The sequence below is a fragment of the Pecten maximus genome, chromosome 6 (assembly GCF_902652985.1).
Source record: "Pecten maximus chromosome 6, xPecMax1.1, whole genome shotgun sequence".
Taxonomy (NCBI): Eukaryota; Metazoa; Mollusca; class Bivalvia; order Pectinida; family Pectinidae; genus Pecten; species Pecten maximus.
Window position 1 is genome coordinate 27,954,363 of NC_047020.1, and position 22,141 is coordinate 27,976,503.

The window sequence follows — 22,141 nt, forward strand, 5'->3', positions numbered from 1 at the left end:
AAAATCCTCTCTAAGCGCATCTGTATTAATAAGCCCGTTATGGTGACGATGTACGCTACCAATTACCCTAGATATTGACTCATGAACACAATATGTACACATTACATAGACTGTCATAAAAATGCATTTCCTGTTGCCATGACCAAATTCAAACCTGTGTGTCATGAAACTGTGCGAGACACCACTGTCTACGTAGCCCTGTATTCTAATTCAGATTTTTCATGTCTGGTACTGATGCTGACACGTCCACTCGGTGACTTATCCTAAGGCCTACTGGTGTTTATTTTACGGAGGAAATGAAGCTGTTAGTTAAACATGGTGTGGAAAGAAACGTCATTTCTCTTACACTTTATGACACCATGTCGTCAGTGAAACTCATGATATTTCGTTCGTATTGATGTTGTTGTTTTATGTCTATCATTATTTAGCTTATAAATTTGACTTTAGAAATAGAAGTAATTTTGACTACCAGCAAACAAAGGAAGGGAAATAAAGGCATACATCAGCATTTATCTAAACCCAACGGAATTTGCGAGTTTTAAATCAGAATATGGATCAATGAACTGCCTACATAACGACATGGACGTGGTGTCCTTGACCAGTGTAGCCCGACACATGTCGTGTTGTGTCACTCCCTGACAGTGATTGAGATACACGAGGTTATCGGCATGGCAAATTCTCCCTAATGTCTCCTTGTTATCTCAAGAATCCTACATAAAATTGAATTTTTGCAATTTACGCGCATTCCAATGTTCTGTAATTCATCCAACAGTTATTCAAGAAAAGATTCTTTTGGACGTAGTGTTTGTATATTCATGTATGGATCAACATTTCACAGAGACAAACTTTGAACATATGACAGATTATTCCAATTTCCACTCCGATCCATTCCACCATATCATCTTATCGAACTCAAACACTAAGTAATGTTTTGCAACATCAATCTGTCTTAACGAAATATCTGACATGTTCAAGGGATTCTACAAAAGACACACTGGATATTAGTACCTTTCAAAACAAATTGGGAGTTAGAAATGAATACATAATATGCGAAACATGTTATATCAATGTATGCTGTATAACGTATTATTAACGCTTGATAGTTCGGATGGAAGCGCGCGAGGGGTCCTAGTATGGTATATGAGCTGTAAACTGGGAGAAAACCCACGTGGTCGGGTAGGTTACTTCGTATCATCTCATGTCCGATCGGGGAATATAACTCCGGCCGCCTAGGTCGAAACCGTCTACCTTAAATCGAGAGGCAGATGCCATAGGGTTACAATGAATCAAACTGCATTATTCAGCTGTTTTGCTCTTCTAGGAGTCATCAGTGATATTATTGGCCTAACATGTTCATCTATTTTTCTATATATAAGAATATTGTATGATTAAACATCAAATCATCTAAAATGCATGCATGCATCTCACATCAAGTCCTTGCTCGATAAACAATACTCATTGACAATGAAACAAATGTTTATGCACGTTTTGTAAAGCCCGATGTCGTGCACACAGCCTACTTTAATATGTAGGACGTCAAATCAACGCTACAATAACAACATGAGTATGCCTTCATATCGTGTCATTGCATAGAAAATACCTGAAACTAGATTGTTATGATAATGTTGCACAAGAAGTCAGATGATGCATGTAAAGATATTCAGAACTGTGTTTTTTAAATCATAAACATGATCTTTTTTACAATAATGTCTATAAATCCCTCTCAGTCCGGATGTCAGTGCGCAATTTTTTTGTAAAGCCCGATATTATGCACATAGTCTACTTATGTAGGACGCCAAATGAACAATATGGTAACAACATTATATGCCTTTATATCGCGTCATTGTATAGAAAATACATAAAAACTAGACTATTATGATAATATTTCACAAGAGGTCAGATGTAAAGATATTCAGAAATGCGATATTTTAATTTATAAACATTATCTTTTTAATTTTTTTAATTTCGATAACGGAATATCAATAAATTCGTTATATCAACTTATACAAACTCCTCTTGGCCCGGATAACAGGCTTCGGATATACGCCGAAAAAATGTCCCCATGCTATCACACATTTCTGTTCTTCTTTAACATAAGATCTAATGAGTAACCGACCTCTCAAGCAGCAGTCTATACTTAATACGAGGGATAGGGGTACATTTTAACAAAAAGATACAGGCACTGTTGACTAGGAAAAGTAGCTACCGGTGAACAGATAGCATAATTGGTTAGAATTTGGAGGTATGTGGCTCCGCAGCATTTCCGCTCCTTTCCTTCCTGGAACAATAAAAGCAAATATACCACATGCACAGGAACACTGACATTATCATTCATGGTTAAATCTGATATCATTGAGTCAGAAAATATTTTACTTTCTTAAAATGTATATCTTGTTGTGAGATTCATACACACATAAAGGTTAATGTGTTGTGACCTAGATAAACATACAATTGTACCTGTTAATTATCCATACAGCTGATCACCTAATTTATTTATGGATTGTCGCATGTAGCCATCGAGATGTCTGTCATATTTTATCAGATGGGGGTTGTGTATATCACTAGGTATATTTCACAATCAAACCGTGAAATAGCAGGCTGTTACATGATATATATCCTAATATCTACACTAATGTGTTCCTTTCTGACACTTTAAACTCATTTCTAGGTGCTTCATTTATCGTAGAGTAGCATGTCTCGAATCCCTTTGTCTTAATTACAGACGGTATTGCTTCTGTCAGACATTTTATATGTGTGTTGCTGTATGAAGCAGTGATGTAGGGAGGTCTGTATATATTGTACATATTTAGATGACGTGAAATCCACGGAGGCGCCTCCGAGGCAAACCAATTAAGCCCTGGATCGGAATGTCGTCAACTGCCGTAGTTGGTGTGAAGGTCTATCTTTGTCTATCAATGAATAGATATATCCCGAGCGTAAAAGTGGTTTGGCTTTCATACTCAAGAGGCGGTTAAAACCATTAAAAGGATTACCTCAGCACAAATGAATATCTGGGTCGCGTGAGGTGCTCGATTCCTTAACAACACACATATACACGCGCGCGATATTGGTTCTGCAATTCCTCTGGCATTGAGCCGTGGCAGGGGTCCTGGTTTGTTTTCCAAAGGTTGTGATCAGCATCAGGTCTATTGGATTGAATGCTTTATTCCATGGTCCACCGATTGAGGGAAGGTGCCTAGAGTGGTTCATTCCGTTGTTATTACCTTCTCGAGTAGAAGGGCAAAAAATAGATTGGGTCATTTTCTCTCGTCTTAGATTAGTGGGATATCGGCGTGCTATTGGTCACCGATACCATTACTATTCAGCCCAGGTCGTTAATCTAATCCACACTGCATATTTTCAAAGACTTAAATATTCTTCCTGTGGTGGTTTATGGTTTCCAGATCAGCTTAGCGATATTGCTTCTCCACACTTCATACATCTTAAGCACCAGTTTTATTTCTATTTCCCTTGCCCGAGTTATTTAGCGCTCTGGAATTGATGAAGGTGGAAGGCAGGCCTCGAAATCCCTTACAAAGTACAGAAAAAATTGAATTGTCAGCGATGAACGTGAAGAAAGGTAATTGTGTTCCAGAAAAAACTACAACACACTTTCTTAACCCTGTTTACAGAATTGGTTGGGTCGTCTTGGGACGTTGTTAGTGTTTGTCATTGTTGTTCGCTTTTGATTGTTTGTATCGTGATGTACTTTTTTCGGAACCTGGGACTGTAATTTTGGATTGTTCGATATCTTATATGAATAAAATATTTAACTAACAAGGTCAAGTTGTAATACCAAGGCATTGTTTCACAGATGTGTTGATTATTATAGCTTAAATTTCATGTGGATGTGATGCTTCGTTTTGCTAGTGTTACCTCCTTCAGACCTGATCCATCGAAAGAAGGCGAGTGAAACTGACCATTAGCAGTTATGCATGGTATAATGAAAACAAAAATGGATAGTTATCCTTTGGGAATAAACAATACACCCGAACAAAATTTTAATCAGGACACGGATGCTAGTCATTCCCGGTTGTCATCTTCGTAACGCCTACACAGATAAAGCTCACCAAAAAAACTTCTCGGTGATAAATAAAAAATAAACTTGCCTTTTTGGTTCATAATCCTGTTATAAACCACACCGTGAATTTCAAATTTCCTGCAGTTTTGATATAGTCTGTAACGCTTGCACGCGCTGCTAGATGCGGAACTATGTTTTCTTCCCTAGAAGTAATTTAGCTTGTATCTCGTTTATTTTCTCCAAAACCCGGAGAGACTGGCGTACAAATTAATTTGACAAACTGTTTAAAGACCAATTGTTAGTCGTCTTGTCCTCATACATATTACTGTTTTCCCTTCAAATTCATACGCGCTACATTTTACATATTGCATATACCACTTCCAGACAACTATTTTTTATCTGTACTTAATTGACATCTAAGGTATAATGTCAATGTATTGTCTGAGTGAACTTGTATATATATATACTTGTATAACACATTTAATTAAATATGTGTGTATGTAGTAATTGATACAGTACATACCGGGTATGGAATGTAAAACCGCGTCATACAGCCATTACCTCATATCAGAGGTGGATTCTATCAGCCTCTACCGTAAGCATTTGATGATTGCTGGTTCTTTACCCCAAGTCTGTTCAGGGATTTTCGGGCAAATGTTAAAATTTGTAATTTCTGCAAATAAAAAAGATTACATTTATGCGTTTTTGCATAACCATGAACACCGCAATGACTTAAGTTCAAACTAAATGTCAGTTGTTTCTGATATGATTATTCCCAAAGCCATTTTTGTCTATTGAGAGTTCTTTGAAAATATGGTTGTTCCTTTATTACTATATAACATTGTCGGTTCCATCCTTACGTTCTGTCTCTGTTATAGCATGTTCTTATACCCCGTCCAATTTGACATTTTATTTAAAAACAATTATTTTTTACCGTACATAAATCATTATGCTATCCTTATGTAATCGTAATGGACTGCCGTATCATTGTAAGGCTCTAGTATTGACGTGTGCTTCCTAATGATTTGTGCGGTAATTATAAGTGATGAGCGCCCGGTTTTCGTGGTGTGACCGGCGCCAGTACACTAGGAGTAAATGTAACCTCCATACTACATCACTGCTCAGTTCGGACCCAGTATAACACCTGCTGAGCCCTTCCTAGCCATCTCTAGACGCCATTATTTACACAAGGCTCCCCTCCTCCTCGGATCTCAGCGCGCCGCTATATCCTAGCCTTTAGCTGTCGGAGATGTAATGTCAATTTAGAAATTCATTTCCTGTTATGGTATACCGTCTATATATATTTATATTAAGTTATCTTACTAAACCAGAAATACGTTTTCCCATCAATGTCTAATCAACATGTCATATTCTGACGATTCAATCAATAATAATGCTTTTCTGATATAGGGACATAGGGGGTCCTTTCTGCTTTTTACTGGCGGGTGTCAGGTCCGTTACAGACTCAGCTATGTTTGTATAGAGCTAAGTTCTGTTTGATTCTGGGTGCTAAGTTATATTCCATTAGGGCCCAATTATCTTTGATGTAGGGCTAGAGTCCTAATTGATGTAGGGCTAGAGTTCTAATTGATGTAGACAGAGGGTTCTAATTGATGTAGGCTAGAGTTCTAATTGATGTAGGCTTACAATTTAAATTGGTGTATGGCTAGAGTGCAAATTGATGTAGGGCTAGATTTATTGATGTAGGGGAGCTAGAGTCCTATTTAATGTAGGGCTAGAGTTATAATTGATTTAAGGCTAGAGTTCCAATTGATGTCGGGCTAGATTTCTAATTGATGTAAGGTTAGAGTTCAAATTGATTTATGGCTAGAGTTTTAATTGATGTAAGACTAGATGTCTAATTGATATAGGACTAGAATCCTAATTGATGTAGGACTAGAATCCTAATTGATGTAGGACTAGAATCCTAATTGATGTTTGGCTAGAATTCCAATTGATTTAGGACTAGAGTTCTCTTTGATGTAGAGATGTAGGGCTTGAGTTCTAATTGATATAAGGCTAGAGTTCTAATTGATGTAGGCATATAGTTGTATTTGATGTAGGGCTTTTTGATACAGACTCAGTTGTATTTTGTATAGAGCTCAGTTCTCTTTGATGTATGACTCGAGTTCTAATTGTCGTTGGGCCCAGTTTTATTTAAGATAATGGTCAGTTAATTTAGATGATGTCTATAGAATTACTATTTAGGTTAAAGCGATCGTAAGTCGGACGTTTTCAGTACGTCATACCGTCCTCATCCTGTCCACTATAAAACCTCCACTTCCCAGAGTTATCTCTCTTTGCAAACTCGCTCGTTTCTGACCTTTGCAGTGTTTGACCTCGACAAAACAGGCTTATTTATTAGATATTCTGTCGCTCAGTTTATTTTATGTGTTTGCTTAAGTGTGCTTTACAACGACAGTTCTTGTATCTCTGCTTTATTTCACAAAATCATGAGTAGCATTTTACTCTGTAATTAATTGTTTTGCTGTACATCCGCGAATACACTAAGTACACTAATATCGGGTAGGGATGTATGTTGTACTCAATGCACTATTTAAACCCTAATCATTTACTTGAAGTCATAAGACTTTCCACGCCAGCAACCCGTAAAAATATAACAAAGCCAGACGTGGGGTTTAGGGAAGATTACCGGATTTTGCATGTAGCTTCAAGGCTGTCTGTCTCGTTATCTTCCTCATCTTCACGTGTTTTCTGTATACCTGTCAACTAAGTAGGTGTCTCTATCCGAGTATCAGCTTACCAGGTTTAGATTTTGATATTTGAAGGGCCTCGTAAATGTCAGCTGACCACGTGTAAGTAAATGTTTCCGGTAGAGACCCTATGACTGTCAGCTGATTGTGAGTATAGATTTGACGCAAGTAAAACTGTCTACTTACTAAATATAAAACGTATTTTAAACAAAATTAAAGGTGTCCTGTATCCACATTTGAAATGACAATTACTTTTATGGTGTGCCTTGTGTTGAGGCGACTTTAATATTGGGTGTTATTCAATGATTCGTATTCATTAAAATTGAAAATAAGGTTTTGTAAGATACGACGTATACAGTAACAACTGTCACATTGAATACATAATATCCCAACTTTCCTTTCAATGTGGTATTCTAAATAAACTTTACTCACGGTCATACCAAGAAATATATATTGATATTTTATTGTTCATGATTATCATCTTCCAAATCCTTAGGGCTGGGTGTCAGTGTCTTACAGCTCTAGTAGCAGGTACAAGACGAATAGCAATACCAATTTAAAGACGAGGTATTTGCGCTGTGCATTTATACACAGCAGCAATTTCCAATTATTTGTATCCCAAACTTCTGGTTTAGTTCGCCATCATTTGCCATTTTCTTAGACATTTCGATGCCTTTCGTCACCTTTGACCATAGAGTTTTAATTCCAGTAAAGTAGACAAAAGGTTCTGTTCTCAGGCCTGGGTATACCAATCTTAAATAGCGAGACGTGTTGGTTGCTATCGGCTCAACAATTAGCCTTAAGGGATGTGCGCAATGACTAGATAACTCGATAATAGTGTGGGGTGACCGGGCGTGTTGTCGTGTTGGCTGCCTCCGATATAATATGTAAATAGAATGACACTAAGAGATCAACATTGTTTCCCTAGACAATAAACATAAACAAAAATGTCTTCGGCATACATGTACTTAGTCACATATATTGGGAGCTCACAAACATGGTCAAATGGCCGTAGTTGTTGATGGGCTGTTCAACATCAGACAAAACATTATCACACTCAGAGATCCTTCTCTTATACAAAAGGTTATACACACTGTCTTCGATATGTTTCTACAGTCTTAGCCGGCAGCCAGTCTACGGCACAAGGTCATTCACAATGCATTGTTCAGTATCAGATAGCAATATGCAATACTTTACTTTCATGCAATATACTTACACCGGGTTAAATGCTTTTAAATGTAACATTGTCTGGTGTTACAAATTATTACGATTGGATGTACATTCTGTTTTGTTTCTTCCCTCCTTGACAGAGATAAAAACATTGGAGGTATTTCAGGAAGCAGTGCCACAGATTTATGTACATAATAAGTATCCAAAACATGTATAATATCATGTTAACTCAAACAAATATATAAGTTTAACATATACCACTTTAAGAATAAAATATATTAATGTCATCAAAATAGATATACAATATTATGAGAATGATGACAATGCTAAATTAGGTATGAGAAGGATGACAATGCTAAATTAGGTATGAGAAGGACGACAATGCTCAATTAAGTATGAGAAGGACGACAATGCTCAATTAAGTATGAGAAGGACGACAATGCTCAATTAAGTATGAGAAGGACGACAATGCTAAATTAACACGTGGCTACTTTCTGAGAGGACTCAAGTACAAAAGTGTACACCACTTTATGGAGTCTACGCAAATACATTGACTTCAATTATAGAAATACTTGATCATATGACGCAACATTTCGTAGAGATCTATAAATAAACAATGATCTATGTCCATACATTAATATGATAGTCTTAGTTTAACTCGTTACGTTGTTATGGTACAAGGTTACATTTGACTTGTGAGGAATCGGCGCTATGCTGGGATCAATACAATTTCTTAGAGGCAGAAACAGGGCATTCTATAAAACTTCCTGACGAAAACACCAGATCGATCAATGTCTTCTGCTCATAAATATAATTTTAAGCTACATAATAAATTTTCTGTTAAAAACGATGACAATCAAGGATAAGCTGTATTGCAACAGCATTATAATATCACGCTCACCCGCATCATCAAGGGATCAAAATAAGACTCATGCTTTATACTCCTGTGTGAATCACAAGGTCATTTTCTCTCTGGCATTTTGTATCCTCTTAGAAATTCATCCCCTCCCTCACTACAGAGAAGTTCAATGAGATCAAGGGAATGCACAAAAGACACACATTATATAAGTACCTTTCAAACCAAATTGAGAATCGGACGCCGAAATTAGTTAGACCATGTAGCTGTTTCGTCTGTCTAGGACTCGTTAGTGATGCTAAAGTCTTAAGTGTTGAATACAGGAGGCGAAGTTAAAGGAAACTTAAAACAGATCAGAAAAATGGTCTGCATGCTGGATGAGGAGGTACAAAAGACGAATAATTGAATGTTGACTTCCGTTATATCATTTCCAGAAAATCGAGTCCATAAATGAACGTTAGTGATGTAATACCATATAATACCTTAATACTGGCCAAAGAAAATATTGTTATCACGTTGATATGATGCAGATCATGTTAGTCACTGCGATGCCCCGTAGATATCGCAATAGGGAGACCAGAGAGTCCAGCTTTTAGTCGCCTCCTATTATCAAAATGCAATAGTATGAATATAGTATTATTCAAAATGTCTTCATCGTGTAGGGTATCCAACTATTAATCGCCTTCTTACGACATGTTGTGGGATACAGTATGAATATTGGTGATATCGTAATCCTTTCGGTGCCCTTTATCATTCACTCTGTATTCTTGTCCTACTGCATAAATGGAGTTCTATTCTGCCCTGTTCTTACTCCGTGAAATCATTTAACCTATTATGTAAAGAGTGGATTGTTTTAGTCATATTTCTCAGGTATTGCAGAATGCATCATTACTTTTGTAAGAAACCGAAAATGACGAAAATGACCTTACTACGAACAGGCTTAATGCTTCAGAAATCCATTGTTGTTTCGAACTTCCAGAATTCACAACAAAGGCCAGTACAAAATGTTGTGGTTTCTATCGGAGGTGTTATTATGATGTCCAAATCGTGTAAAAGTGTAATATTCATTCGCGAGAGATCCTCGTTTGGTTTGTTTTGTTTTACGTCCTATTAACAGCCAGGGTCAATTAAGGACGTGCCAGGTTTGGAGGTGGTGGAAAGCCGGACTACCCGGAGAAAATCCACCGGCCAACGGTCAGTACCTGGCAACTGCCCCACATAGGTTTTGAACCCGTAACCCAGAGATAGAGGGCTAGTGATTAAATGTCGAGACACTTTAACAGCTCGGCCATCGCGGTCCCTCGGCACAGCGATCACATGTTTACTGGTAGTATTTACTGAAATCCAACTAAAGCAGCATTCCTAGAATATCGTCGTGCAAGCTCAACATCAATTTCAATTAAAACTTGATAAAGGTGATGACAACTTTAGAAAGGAGACGTATATGTCGGTGGAAAAATGACCTGGTGTTCCGCAATTGTAAGCGCCTGCTGCTTCATTGACGACAACCGTCACTCTGATATAGATCAATAGCATTTAATGTGCTTGGTATATTGAAAAGGATTTCCTACCTTGACCAGATCTTTTTAATGTATTTCGCTGGTGATATTTAGCCTCCCGCAGGTGGTTGCAAAGTATCCCAAAAATCATTAATATATAATCCACACTGACCTCATAGCTTGGTTAAGTGCTTGAGTATTAAAGATGAATTATTATCTAAAGATTAGCATGTATGTAAAATAAATAAATATATAAATAAAAGTTTACGACTTCCATTGAATGAATGGTACAAACAACCTAGATCGTGTCGTGCCGCGTCAGATTGAAGATATTTGGAAATATCACATAGACTATGGTAATAAAAACGGTGGCAATAACAACCACTTGTATGCGATCGAATCCGGATTATCAATACTCTTGACCTGTTTCTAACAAGCGTGGCATCTAAGTTGTAAAACACGTCGATTATTGCGGCATAATCAGAAGATTATAGCACGTTACAGCAATCAACTTTCCGTAATTAGGTCAGAAGCTACCAGCACCGTATTGTAAAATAATTTCGATCATTGCCAAAATATAGATTTCTTCAACTGCTTCAAGTTCAGTCCTACCTTACTACTGAGCTATTGTAGCAGCTATGCATTAGGCATATTTCCCGTTACCATCAATGGCTTTCTGTAATTGCCCCTACACGACGACTACCCCGTGACTACAGATGACCTATTAATGTGTCCGCGAGTGACACTGATATAGTGGACACTGAAACGCCTGCTGACCAGAGCCTAATATTGATTACGGGACACCGGACACGTTCGCTGTCCACTACTAGCGTTGGACATCAAACTTTCATGTTAACGCCATGTTACTGCGTGTCAGCAGCGTTGATAAATCGCACGATTTATTTTTTGTAATTACGGTATAAATCATTCGTCATATCGCCATTTTTCATGCGGTTTATGCACTGGCTTGAATGGTGCAATGACAAAACTGCATGACGTCACGTGATATGTTCTCGATGGACATGACATTTAATGTCTGTGCGTCTGACCTGTATTACTGTAATACATGGATATTCAATGCTAGTGTATATCAAAATGGGAAACATGTTTGTTACAACAACATGCTACACATATAAGAAATCTGACATTGGAGATTTGTTTCTTTCTGCCATATTGTTGACAGGTTTTAGAAACATACTACAGCATTTATATCACCACTGTAGTACACAACGTTTACGTAGTTTCGTAGTTTTGCGCATGTAATTTGAATTGATTTCTATATAATTAAAATGTTGTTGTACAAGGAATAGATCATACAAAATCTAATACATATATATCAATTTGTGTTTAATTTATATGTTAATACTTTTCATTGGTGTTCATGTATATGTGTCTACACCTGATGATGTGACCCTGATAGTGACTTAAAGGATGTATATTTTGACATGATAATTGCGTACATTACACCAGAAAATGTGTAACACATGACTACGTATATAATTGGTTGTAATGAGATCCATCTCTCTCAAACCACGGGATGTTCAGTTTAAAACTCATGACACGCCACAGCAATCCCGTGACACCATCCACTACACCTGACGATCTATATGATATACCTTCTGTTTGGGGCAATGTCTATGTCATTAAACGAGAATATCTGCTTACAGCTTACAATCCACCTGTGCGGAAAATGAAGACATCGCCATTGCATAGCTACCTATCAAAGGCTATGTGTGACATTAATAAGAAACCAGACATACTAAACGATCCTGGTGTTACTAGTGTCCTAATACACGATATATTTACTTAGTATCATGCCCTTATCATCACTTGTCAGTCATAGAAGGATAATCAATTTTCCATTGTTTGTAAGCAGAATGCGGCTTTCTGATTGGTTGAGGTTTTTTTTTCATATCTCTATGAAAAAAATTCCGAGAATAGCGCGAGAAATGTGACGTCACAATACGAAAATTGACGTTGCATATTGATTTGAGAAAAAGAATCCCCTATAAAACCAGTAAAATTGTACATAAATCATATTTTGAATTAGAAAATTATTTTCAAAAAATAATTATAAGCGTTGATGTCAATTATTTTTTAGTTTCATAGGAGTATGAAAAAAAATTGTTTGCAAACTTCTGTAAGAATCCGCTACGCGGATTCATAAAGTTTGCAACCATTTTTTTTTTTTGCATACTCTATGAAACTAAAAAATAATTGACATCAACGCTTATAATTATTTTGCATGATGCAGTTTTCTAATGTATATCAGGTTGTATTGATATGTGTTTTTGTCTTGTGTCTTTGTACAATCTGTACAATTGTGCAGGCGGGTTTCTGCGCCTTTCAAAACAAGTAATTGTAGGCCGAATATATTCCATGTCCCTATGATGTTTACGTTAGAACCAGTGTAATCCGACCTACTCACTGGATGTACTGTGTCAGCCAAGCTTTGGACACTTGAATGATACTTAGATAGCACGATGATGTAGGTCGTTGTTGTAGAACAATTGTCAATGACCAGTGGTCAGAATTGATCAGAGTTACCTTAACGTATTTAAGAAAAACATACATAAGAAAAAGAATTCTTCCTTATTTGCTGGGTCACCTAACTATAAAACCGTTCCAAATTACGACGCAATTTTGTTTAACTTCTGTAAAACTATTCTATTATTGAATATTAGAATGTACTTGGAAATATTTTTTAGCGATAACAAAATAAGGAAGCAGATCTACAACTGTTCTGATAAATCGTATCAGCTACATTTTTAGATGTTCATTCAATGTAACAGCAAAAGTATCGCAAAAGTCGTCGAGGTCTTGCGCAATGATCCAATATAAGAGAATTTAGTACATATATTACTATTCCCGTTTTGTGACAAACATTCAGTGTTTGGTCTTAACATTTGTAAATGCTTTACAACTTGACTTACCAATTTCATAATAAAATGTTTGTTCAGATTGCTGAAAACAGGCAGATTATCTGTTTACAGTATGATGTTACAGGCATATACGTTGAGGATGTGACAGAAAATCTTCAACTCTCGGGGTAATATTTCTGATTGCTTAACCCTCGACAGAGCATCGGGTTAGACAACCAAGAATATCACCCTTTGGAATCAATCAATATTTATTAATTTAAAAACCTCTTCATTAGCAATCAGCACTTTCAAAGTTGCTTGTCATTGCAAGTCAGCATTGGTAATTCAGGCAGATGATGATTTACGGTATGTTTTGCTATTTTTAAATTTCGTTTTGAAGGTTAAATGGGTCACGTGTACCAGAAAACATGGAGGAGGTCCTGGTATTAAGAGGAAGCTAGGGGTAGTGTGTGTCAGACTCACTTGTTGTTGACGGTTTGGGATCTGTGTCTGTTGTATTAGACACTCTTATAAGTGGCGGTTATGTCATTAGCAGAGCACCCACATTAGTTTTATACAATAACACGAATTACAACTCTGGTGAAATGATACCATAAGGAAATGCGCAAACCAACGAAATGGTGAAGTGCATTGATTAAACACACAAGTTGTCATCAAATTGATAATAATCATTATTCTTTTAGCTAAAACCTTGCTTAATTTGAAAATGTTTGATTTAAAAGATCCTACATGAAAAGCTGCATTGCTTAATTGCGTTGTGTATGGCTGCCCATGCGAACTAATGCATACTGATCTTCCAGGATAACATCGCCCACCGGATGTCACGTGTGATGGAGGAAACGCTCTCCCTTCGTGGAGTAAACAAATGACTTTATGTTGTTTTGAGTGGTTCAGGAGTAGGCACTATTTTGAAATATAAAACAGGAGACATTCCGGGTTTGAAATTAATACCAATAGTATAACTGCTATTCTGTCATTGACTGGAGAAGGAGTAAATATTAATGACACCACACATAGACACAACCTAATACGGGACCAGGCAATTGGGCAGTGAACTCCTGTCTGGCAGACATAGGGGCGAAGGATAGGGCGCCTACGTCTGCAGGGTGGTGTATACTAAATTACAAAAGCGGCATGATCATCTAAGCTGGTGCTCGTAACACATTTTAGATATACCCGTTTTTACAAATCCTTATCAGGAGGTACATGTTGGTGATATATACATCCATGTCTAGATGTACAAAGGTGGGAAAATGGTCTCTGTTAGATATATCCCTGGCACTGATAGAGCAAAATATAAATATCGAATGTAAACCTCAACAGAAAACAACCTGCTGAGCCGAGCTTCCTCTGTTCAATATGAACATCACCACTCGATACAAAACCTCTACTTGTAACACACAACGTGCTTTACAAAGATGCGACTGTACCTCTTTATGTACCATATTAAGGTGATATAATTCACAACCATTTCAGGGTCAAAACTATAATCAATGTGCACGCTTTTAAAGACCCGGTCAAACAAATGACCCTATTGCATCTGATTGACACTTGAAAGCATCATGGAATGGCTCTTCTGTGATCCACGTTAACTGCATAGATTCTCCAGAAAATTGCATTTTTCTAAAAAAAAAAAAAAAAAAAAAAAAAAATTTGAATTGACAGAAAGCTTGGCAAATTACATGTCAAAATCAATGCCCATGTTAAGCCATGATACATACTAACTTATGGTCAATATACGTCTCTTGAATTACACCAGAGTAATGACTTGTTATAATTTAAGCTCCCTCTTAATATGTCTTTACAAAAATATGTTACTCATTACAAATGTATTTAAATTATGAAAAAATATATTATTAGACCCTAATAAGAACTCTTGAACATAGCGAGAACACCGGAAAAACAGTTGATCGTCGAGTTAAAGGTAGAATAATCAGATTTCTTGAAAGTAAACCCAAACTCCACAGTTTAACTACATATTTGCTTCCTACTATGTTCAGAAGTCTTAATGGTATCCAATTGAAGCATTTCTGATAATTGAACTACCATACCCATTGAAGTATCATATACATTTTGTATGTGTAATACCATTCATACTTGTCATTTGCATTTAAAGTTCCATACAAAGCAAATGTGTAAGCTTTTATGGAGACATAGCTAGTCAAATTCTTCCTACATCCGATAGGCACTTGTATACATAGCGACATGGTCGTTTTGTGTAAAATATGTGATCCACATAAGCTGTATAGTTTCTCCTGAAACATGCATTTTTCGTTCATTTTGCCGAAATTGCCAAACAGTTTAGAAAATTAAATGACAAAAGCAAGGTCTACTAAGAATTGATTAGGTTATTTCTGAGAAATTTGGCCAGAGGAGGGACATAAAGCTCTACCGTTATCCCGTTCTTCTATTTAGATGACCCTTAAGACTCGTACTAAAACAAAACTTTATATGCAGAATACTTATGACTCTAAACAAACCTGTGGAACACGGATAGTAAAATCAAAACTAGCTTCGTACGAAGGTCTTTCAATACATTATATCACTTCACAGCTCCCGTACAAACATGCCGTCAAAATAATGTCACTTTATGTCTCCCGTACAAACATGGAGTAAAATAATGTCACTTTACGTCTCCCGTACAAACATGGAGTAAAATACGGCAAATGCTTTTAGAAATCAAAACATGTTCGTAATTTCAACAATGTCCAATTTGAGCAAATTATGCATTGATAAACGGTATGTATTCCTGTTCAATGCCATAACTTTGAATGCTAAAATGCAGGTCGGTGACTAATTGTGATTCACTGAATCTTATATGTAAGATATATTTATATAAATCATGGCTTTTTCATTGTCACTTTAAGAACCGTTTTCCCTAAGTCAATGGATTTCAGAATGATACAATTGACATGCCGAAGCACAGCTAGATTAACCAGTCCTTTCAGCACCAAAAATAATATTACTGCTACGAAAACGTTGCGAAGGATTGTCGTTACACTGTTACCGAGATAAATGGTATGTTTGGCATTTCGGAAGAATGCTCGACGAATCCCTCATTTTCTGACATCCAAAAAACAAGCGAATTACATCTCAACAAAGCTTACCTTAAGGGGACGAGACATATATGTGTAAGATTGGATCCCAAGGCCACCTTATCAGCGGGCCATTAGCCCAGATACCATGAAAAGAGAAACTGCCAATGGCAAGGTTAAAGGAGACCAAGCGCTTAAAGTGACATTCATATACATATAAAGGGTCAAAGTAAAGAACTGAATGGCATTCATTATTTTATTCCACAAAAGTATAAACGTACAGGCGCATCTGCAACATTTATCACAACTTGACCACCCACCCTATTCATCAGAACTGTCATTGTTTCATTTCTTTTGTTAGAGGTGTGTCCGGTGCTGCAATATTACAGCGTCTATCAAGTATAATAATACAGACTACCTTGCGGTCTTTAACTCCTGGATGGCGAGGTAGCACAATTGCGAAGACAATCCTTTCCGAGATTGTAATTGGAAAATAATCAGCAATATAATCAGCAAGTAATAATTCAGTCAATCATAACTTGACTGATGACACTTATAATAGAATTTATTGAAAGACCTTTGAAACACGTTTATTTTCTTATGACATGACACACGCCTATAACTACACATTTTCTACGGTTTTAAAAGAACCCTAGACGCCATTTAATGCTTGAAAGGGAGTTTACGTAAATAAATATATAGTTATGTCGTATCACCTTGGTGTTATAACATATGTAATAACATGGTGGTACCTGTCTCGTGGTCGTCATAGGGAGCTGTCGTAAGCATCAGTAGATAAACTATGGTCTCGCCTTGTGTACTCTGGCTGACCAAAGAGCAACTGGTCAGATCGGAGGTCACTGGTGCACTCGATTCATCATTTCGGTCATTGATCGTATTGCTAACCTAATAGGACGAGTATATCAATCTAGTATCAGCAATACAACGTACACGTACTATTATATACATCAACATCCGACATGAAATATTCATAATTTGATTGAATCAATCTCGGAATGTCTACAATTTGACCAAATACAGGACCTGAACATTTCACATGCAAATACTGGTGTGATAATTGACAGGAGAGGTCAATAACTTGACGATGTGCTGATTAACTTCGGACGTCAATAGGTGATGCTTGGCTGTGGATATGTGGACAATACGACATGACATACACTAAAGGGTCGATGGCGATCTGGGTCAACACACTTGGTCGACTTACTATCGCCCCGTGGGAGAACTGGGTCAACACACTTGGTCGACTTACTATCTCCCCGTGGGGAACAGGGCCAACACACTTGGTCGACATACTATCTCCCCGTGGGAGAACTGGGGCAACACAATTGGTCGACTTACTATCTCCCCGTGGGAGAACTGGGACAACACACTTGGTCGATTACTATCGCCCCGTGGGAGAACAGGGTCAACACACTTGGTCGACTTACTATCTCCCCGTGGGAGAACTAGGTCAACACACTTGGTCGACTTACTATCTCCCCGTGGGGGAACTAGGTCAACACACTTGGTCGACTTACTATCTCCCCGTGGGGGAACTAGGTCAACACACTTGATCGACTTACTATCTCTCTGTTGATGACTAGGTCAACATACTTGGTCGACTTACTATCTCCCCGTGGGAGAACTGGGTCAACACACTTGGTCGACATACTATCTCTCCGTGGAAGAATTGGGTCAACACACTTGGTCGACATACTATCTCCCCGTGGGAGAACTAGGTCAACACACTTGGTCGATTTACTATCTCCCCTTGTTGGAATTGGGTCAACACACTTGGTCGACTTACTATCTCCCAGTGGGAGAACTGGGTCAACGCACTTTGTCGACATACTATCTCCCCGTGGGGAACTAGGTCAACATACTTGGTCGACTTACTATCTCCCCGTGGGAGAACTGGGTCAACACACTTGGTCGACTTACTATCTCCCCGTGGGAGAACTGGGTCAATATACTAGTCGACTTACTATCACCCCGTGGGAGAACTGGGTCAATATACTAGTCGACATACTATCACCCCGTGGGAGAACTGGGTCAATATACTAGTCGACTTACTATCGCCCCTTGGGAGAACTGGGTCAACACACTTGGTCGACATACTATCTCCCCGTGGGAGAACTGGGTCTACACACTTGGTCGCTTTACTATCGCCCCGTGGGGTAGCAGGGTCAACACACTTGGTCGACTTACTATCTCCCCGTGGGAGAACTGGGTCAACACACTTGGTCGACTTACTATCTCCCCGTGGGAGAACTGGGTCAATATACTAGTCGACTTACTATCTCCCCGTGGGAGAACTGGGTCAACACACTAGTCGATTTACTATCTCCCCGTGGGAGAACTGGGTCAACACACTAGTCGACTTACTATCTCCCCTTGGGAGAACTGGGTCAACACACTTGGTCGACATACTATCTCCCCGTGGGAGAACTGGGTCAACACACTTGGTCGATTTACTATCTCCCCGTTGATGAACTAGGTCAGTATACTTGGTCGACTTACTATCTCCCCGTGGGAGAACTACGTCAACACACTTGGTCGATTTACTATCTCCCCTTGTTGGAATTGGGTCAACACACTTGGTCGACCTACTATCTCCCCGTGGGAGAACTGGGTCAACGCACTTTGTCGACATACTATCTCCCCGTGGGAAGAACTGGGTCAACACACTAAGTCGACTTACTATCTCCCCTTGGGGAACAGGGTCAACACACTTGGTCGATTTACTATATCCCCGTGGTGGAATTGGGTCAAAACACGTGGTCGACTTACTATCTCCCCGTGGGTAAACTGGATCAGCACACAGTTCGGTTTACTACATGTATCTCCCTGTTGGGGAACTGGCTCAACACACTTTGTTTTCCCATTGAGAACTGGGTCAACAAACTTTACTACCTTTGAGGGACCTTGGTCATCACACTGGTAGGATTACTCTCTACCTGTGGGGAGCTGCGTCAACAAACCTGGTTTCCTTTTCATCTCCCCGTGGAAATCTGGATCAACACTCTTGGTCCACCTTCAATCTTTGTGTGGGAAGCTGGATCAACACTCTTGGCCCATCCTGCTATCTTCCTGTAGATCAACACATTTGGTGGCCTCAAGGGCAACAAGGTCAACATATTTGATCAGTTTGATATATCCACGCGGGGAACTGGATCAACAAACTTTGTTTTCCTTTCATCTCCCCGTAGGGATCTGGGTCCATCCTATTCTCGTCTTGTGGGAATATGTGACGACTACTATCTATCTGTGGGGATCGGAGTCAATACACTTAGTCCATCTTATTCTCGTCTTATGGGGATCTGTGTCGACTACTATTTATCTGTGGGGATCATCTGAGTCGACACACTTACATTGTAGTTCATCCTATTCTCGTCTTGTAGGATCTGTGTCTTCCAATTTCTTTCTGTAGCGATCTGGGTCAACACACTCGGTCCATCATACTATATATCTCAGAATCTCGATTGGCACTTGGTTTATCCTGATATCTTCTTGTGGGGATCTGGGTCGACACATTTGGTCTTGTTGTGAATATTGTAACACTGAATAATGTACTATAACGGCATACCTTTCCCCGACACAGTCTTGATCTTGTTTTAAAACCAGGCCTTTGTCAACAGAAAATATGTGAAATTGTTAACTCTATGTTAGCAATATATGTCCGTATAAAATATCGATTTCACCATTATATATAGATACGGTATAACAGTTGCTTTAAAATTGTTTAAATTGTTGTTTGTGTCAATAAATGAAATAACACAAGTGTGACGGGTTCGGTTTTGCAATATGTGTCTTTTCTGGGATACATTCGCAAATCATTTTCTATGACATTATTACTGTCATCTACGTGATGATCTATCAAGTACTGCTCCAGATGTTACAATGTTAAATGAACCCGCGTCATTAGTTAATAAAACCACTTTCTTTACTAAATGACTACAACTGTTTTATTCTATTTCCATCGTTATTTGCAGGACTATACCATCACCATTTATCTGAACCAGTACTGGGCGGATGATAGACTTGCCTTTGCCCGTTACAATCACGGTGCACCAATGACATTGACCGGAGACTTTGCCGAGAAAATCTGGGTACCTGATACATTCTTCGCTAATGACAAGAACTCATTTTTGCACGAAGTGACAGAGAAAAATAAAATGATTCGCTTGTATGGAAATGGATCTGTAGTTTACGGCATGAGGTAAGGCTTCTGGTAGTGCTGTTAATGTACCCCAATTAAATACACCTTGTGTTAAGGAATCAAGTTTGGCAAATACCTATAATAGGGAGTGGAATATTTAATCAGCATATTTGCCTTCAATTGAAGGTTCGCATTGGATGTTTTGAATGAATGACAGGATGAGTCGAGGTTATTAATAAAGTGAGGTTTAAAATATAATTAACGAGGTTAATACGTAAATATATTTATTTGGTAATTAAACAAGTAAACACGGTGAATGGAACACATAACAATTATAAAAATTAGAGAAGGTTAGTTGTCTAACGTTCTAGGGTCCTTTTACTCTTAGCTCGATCATAGAAAGTTCTTTGCGACGAGTTCTATGGATTTATCTAAAGTTTAAATCGAAACAAGGTTTGGAATAAAAGCAGTTAAACAGTTTGTATTTTGCCATGGAATATATGCGATGTATACACTGTTCGATCGTTGTAATACCCGAGGTCGTTTAAGACAAGATAAATTGATATTTAAAGAAAAGCAGTACATATATCACAGAGATGGGAGTAGTAACAATATATACTCACAAATAAAACGGTTCGGCAAAAATGTTTTTCTGCATTGATGTTTTCTTTAGGATTAATCCGGGACATAAATGAGGCCTATAGCGATCGTCAAACCTTTTGTTCACGACTTACATCCTAAAAGCTGTCTGTCCCGCCATCCCAATCTGATTTATAGCTGTATTCTAAGCACTCGTGTATAAATGTTATGTCATCATTGTATTCGCTGAACCTTACAATACCACTCCCTGCTTCTATAGAGGATTGTCCACGAAAACCCCGCTTCATACTATTTTCTTGTGATCTATAACGAGATAAAACGACTCAAAGAAATTGCCTTTCAAGAATAGATATCTATAATGATGGATTCAATTATATTTGCACAATGCTTTGTGCCTGGCTCTGAGGACGTGTTGGGAATAAGATGCTTGTATGACAGTTTTGCCAATAGTGACGATTTCTCATTGCAGATATAAACATGTTATTCAATACATGTCGTCACAAGCGCGCATTTAGAAGGCACATTATAATATACTAATCTTCAATGAAACTCCAGAATTAATTGGATATTGGAAAATTATTCCTAATGAAAAAATATGTATTTTTTCGTTTTCTTTGTCTAAATCATGTATGATAAACACTTCTTCCTTATTTTGCATTTCATGTAGTATGATCGTGAACCCTTCAACATTCGTACATAAGCCGTTAAAACTAACTGTTTGTCACCCTGTCCAACACACTACCACTCTCTCCCAGCAACTAGAATAGTAATTGCTTTTCGGAATCTTCCTGAACACCATTTGGAAACCTGAAAGAAGGAAAATGCCGATTCAGTCTGTTTACAAAAGAGTTTAGTCATCCCATCAGCATGGGATATGAGATATTAATGACTGGATATTCATGCAGGTGGTAATGAAGACATATATGATAACACATTTAGGTAATAATTCACTAGTATATAAAACCAAATAAGGAATAAAACGACACAGCCTATGTTTCTTTCTTCTACGTCTAGTTAAATATGTGAATGAAAGTGTGAATGAAAATGTCAATAATAAAGTTAAAATGAAAATGATAATGAAAATGCGGAATACAGGAAAGTAAAAAGGCACACATGATAAAGTAGAGTTATCGGAGAAAATAGTTATTACCATGAGTTAATTAAACAACTGGAGATGAGTGCGTATGGTAATTAACAGGTAAATG

At 37.9% G+C, this 22,141-nt stretch overlaps 1 protein-coding gene across 1 annotated transcript in view; it reads left to right on the forward strand.

The window, feature by feature from the left end:
• Window positions 1–22,141, forward strand: part of LOC117329439 (gamma-aminobutyric acid receptor subunit beta-like) — an 86,620-nt gene that overhangs the window by 47,751 nt on the left and 16,728 nt on the right. The window contains exon 4 of the mRNA XM_033887379.1: window positions 20,170–20,396. Within this exon, the coding sequence (XP_033743270.1) occupies window positions 20,170–20,396 (227 nt within the window). The remainder of the gene's footprint in view (window positions 1–20,169; window positions 20,397–22,141) is intronic.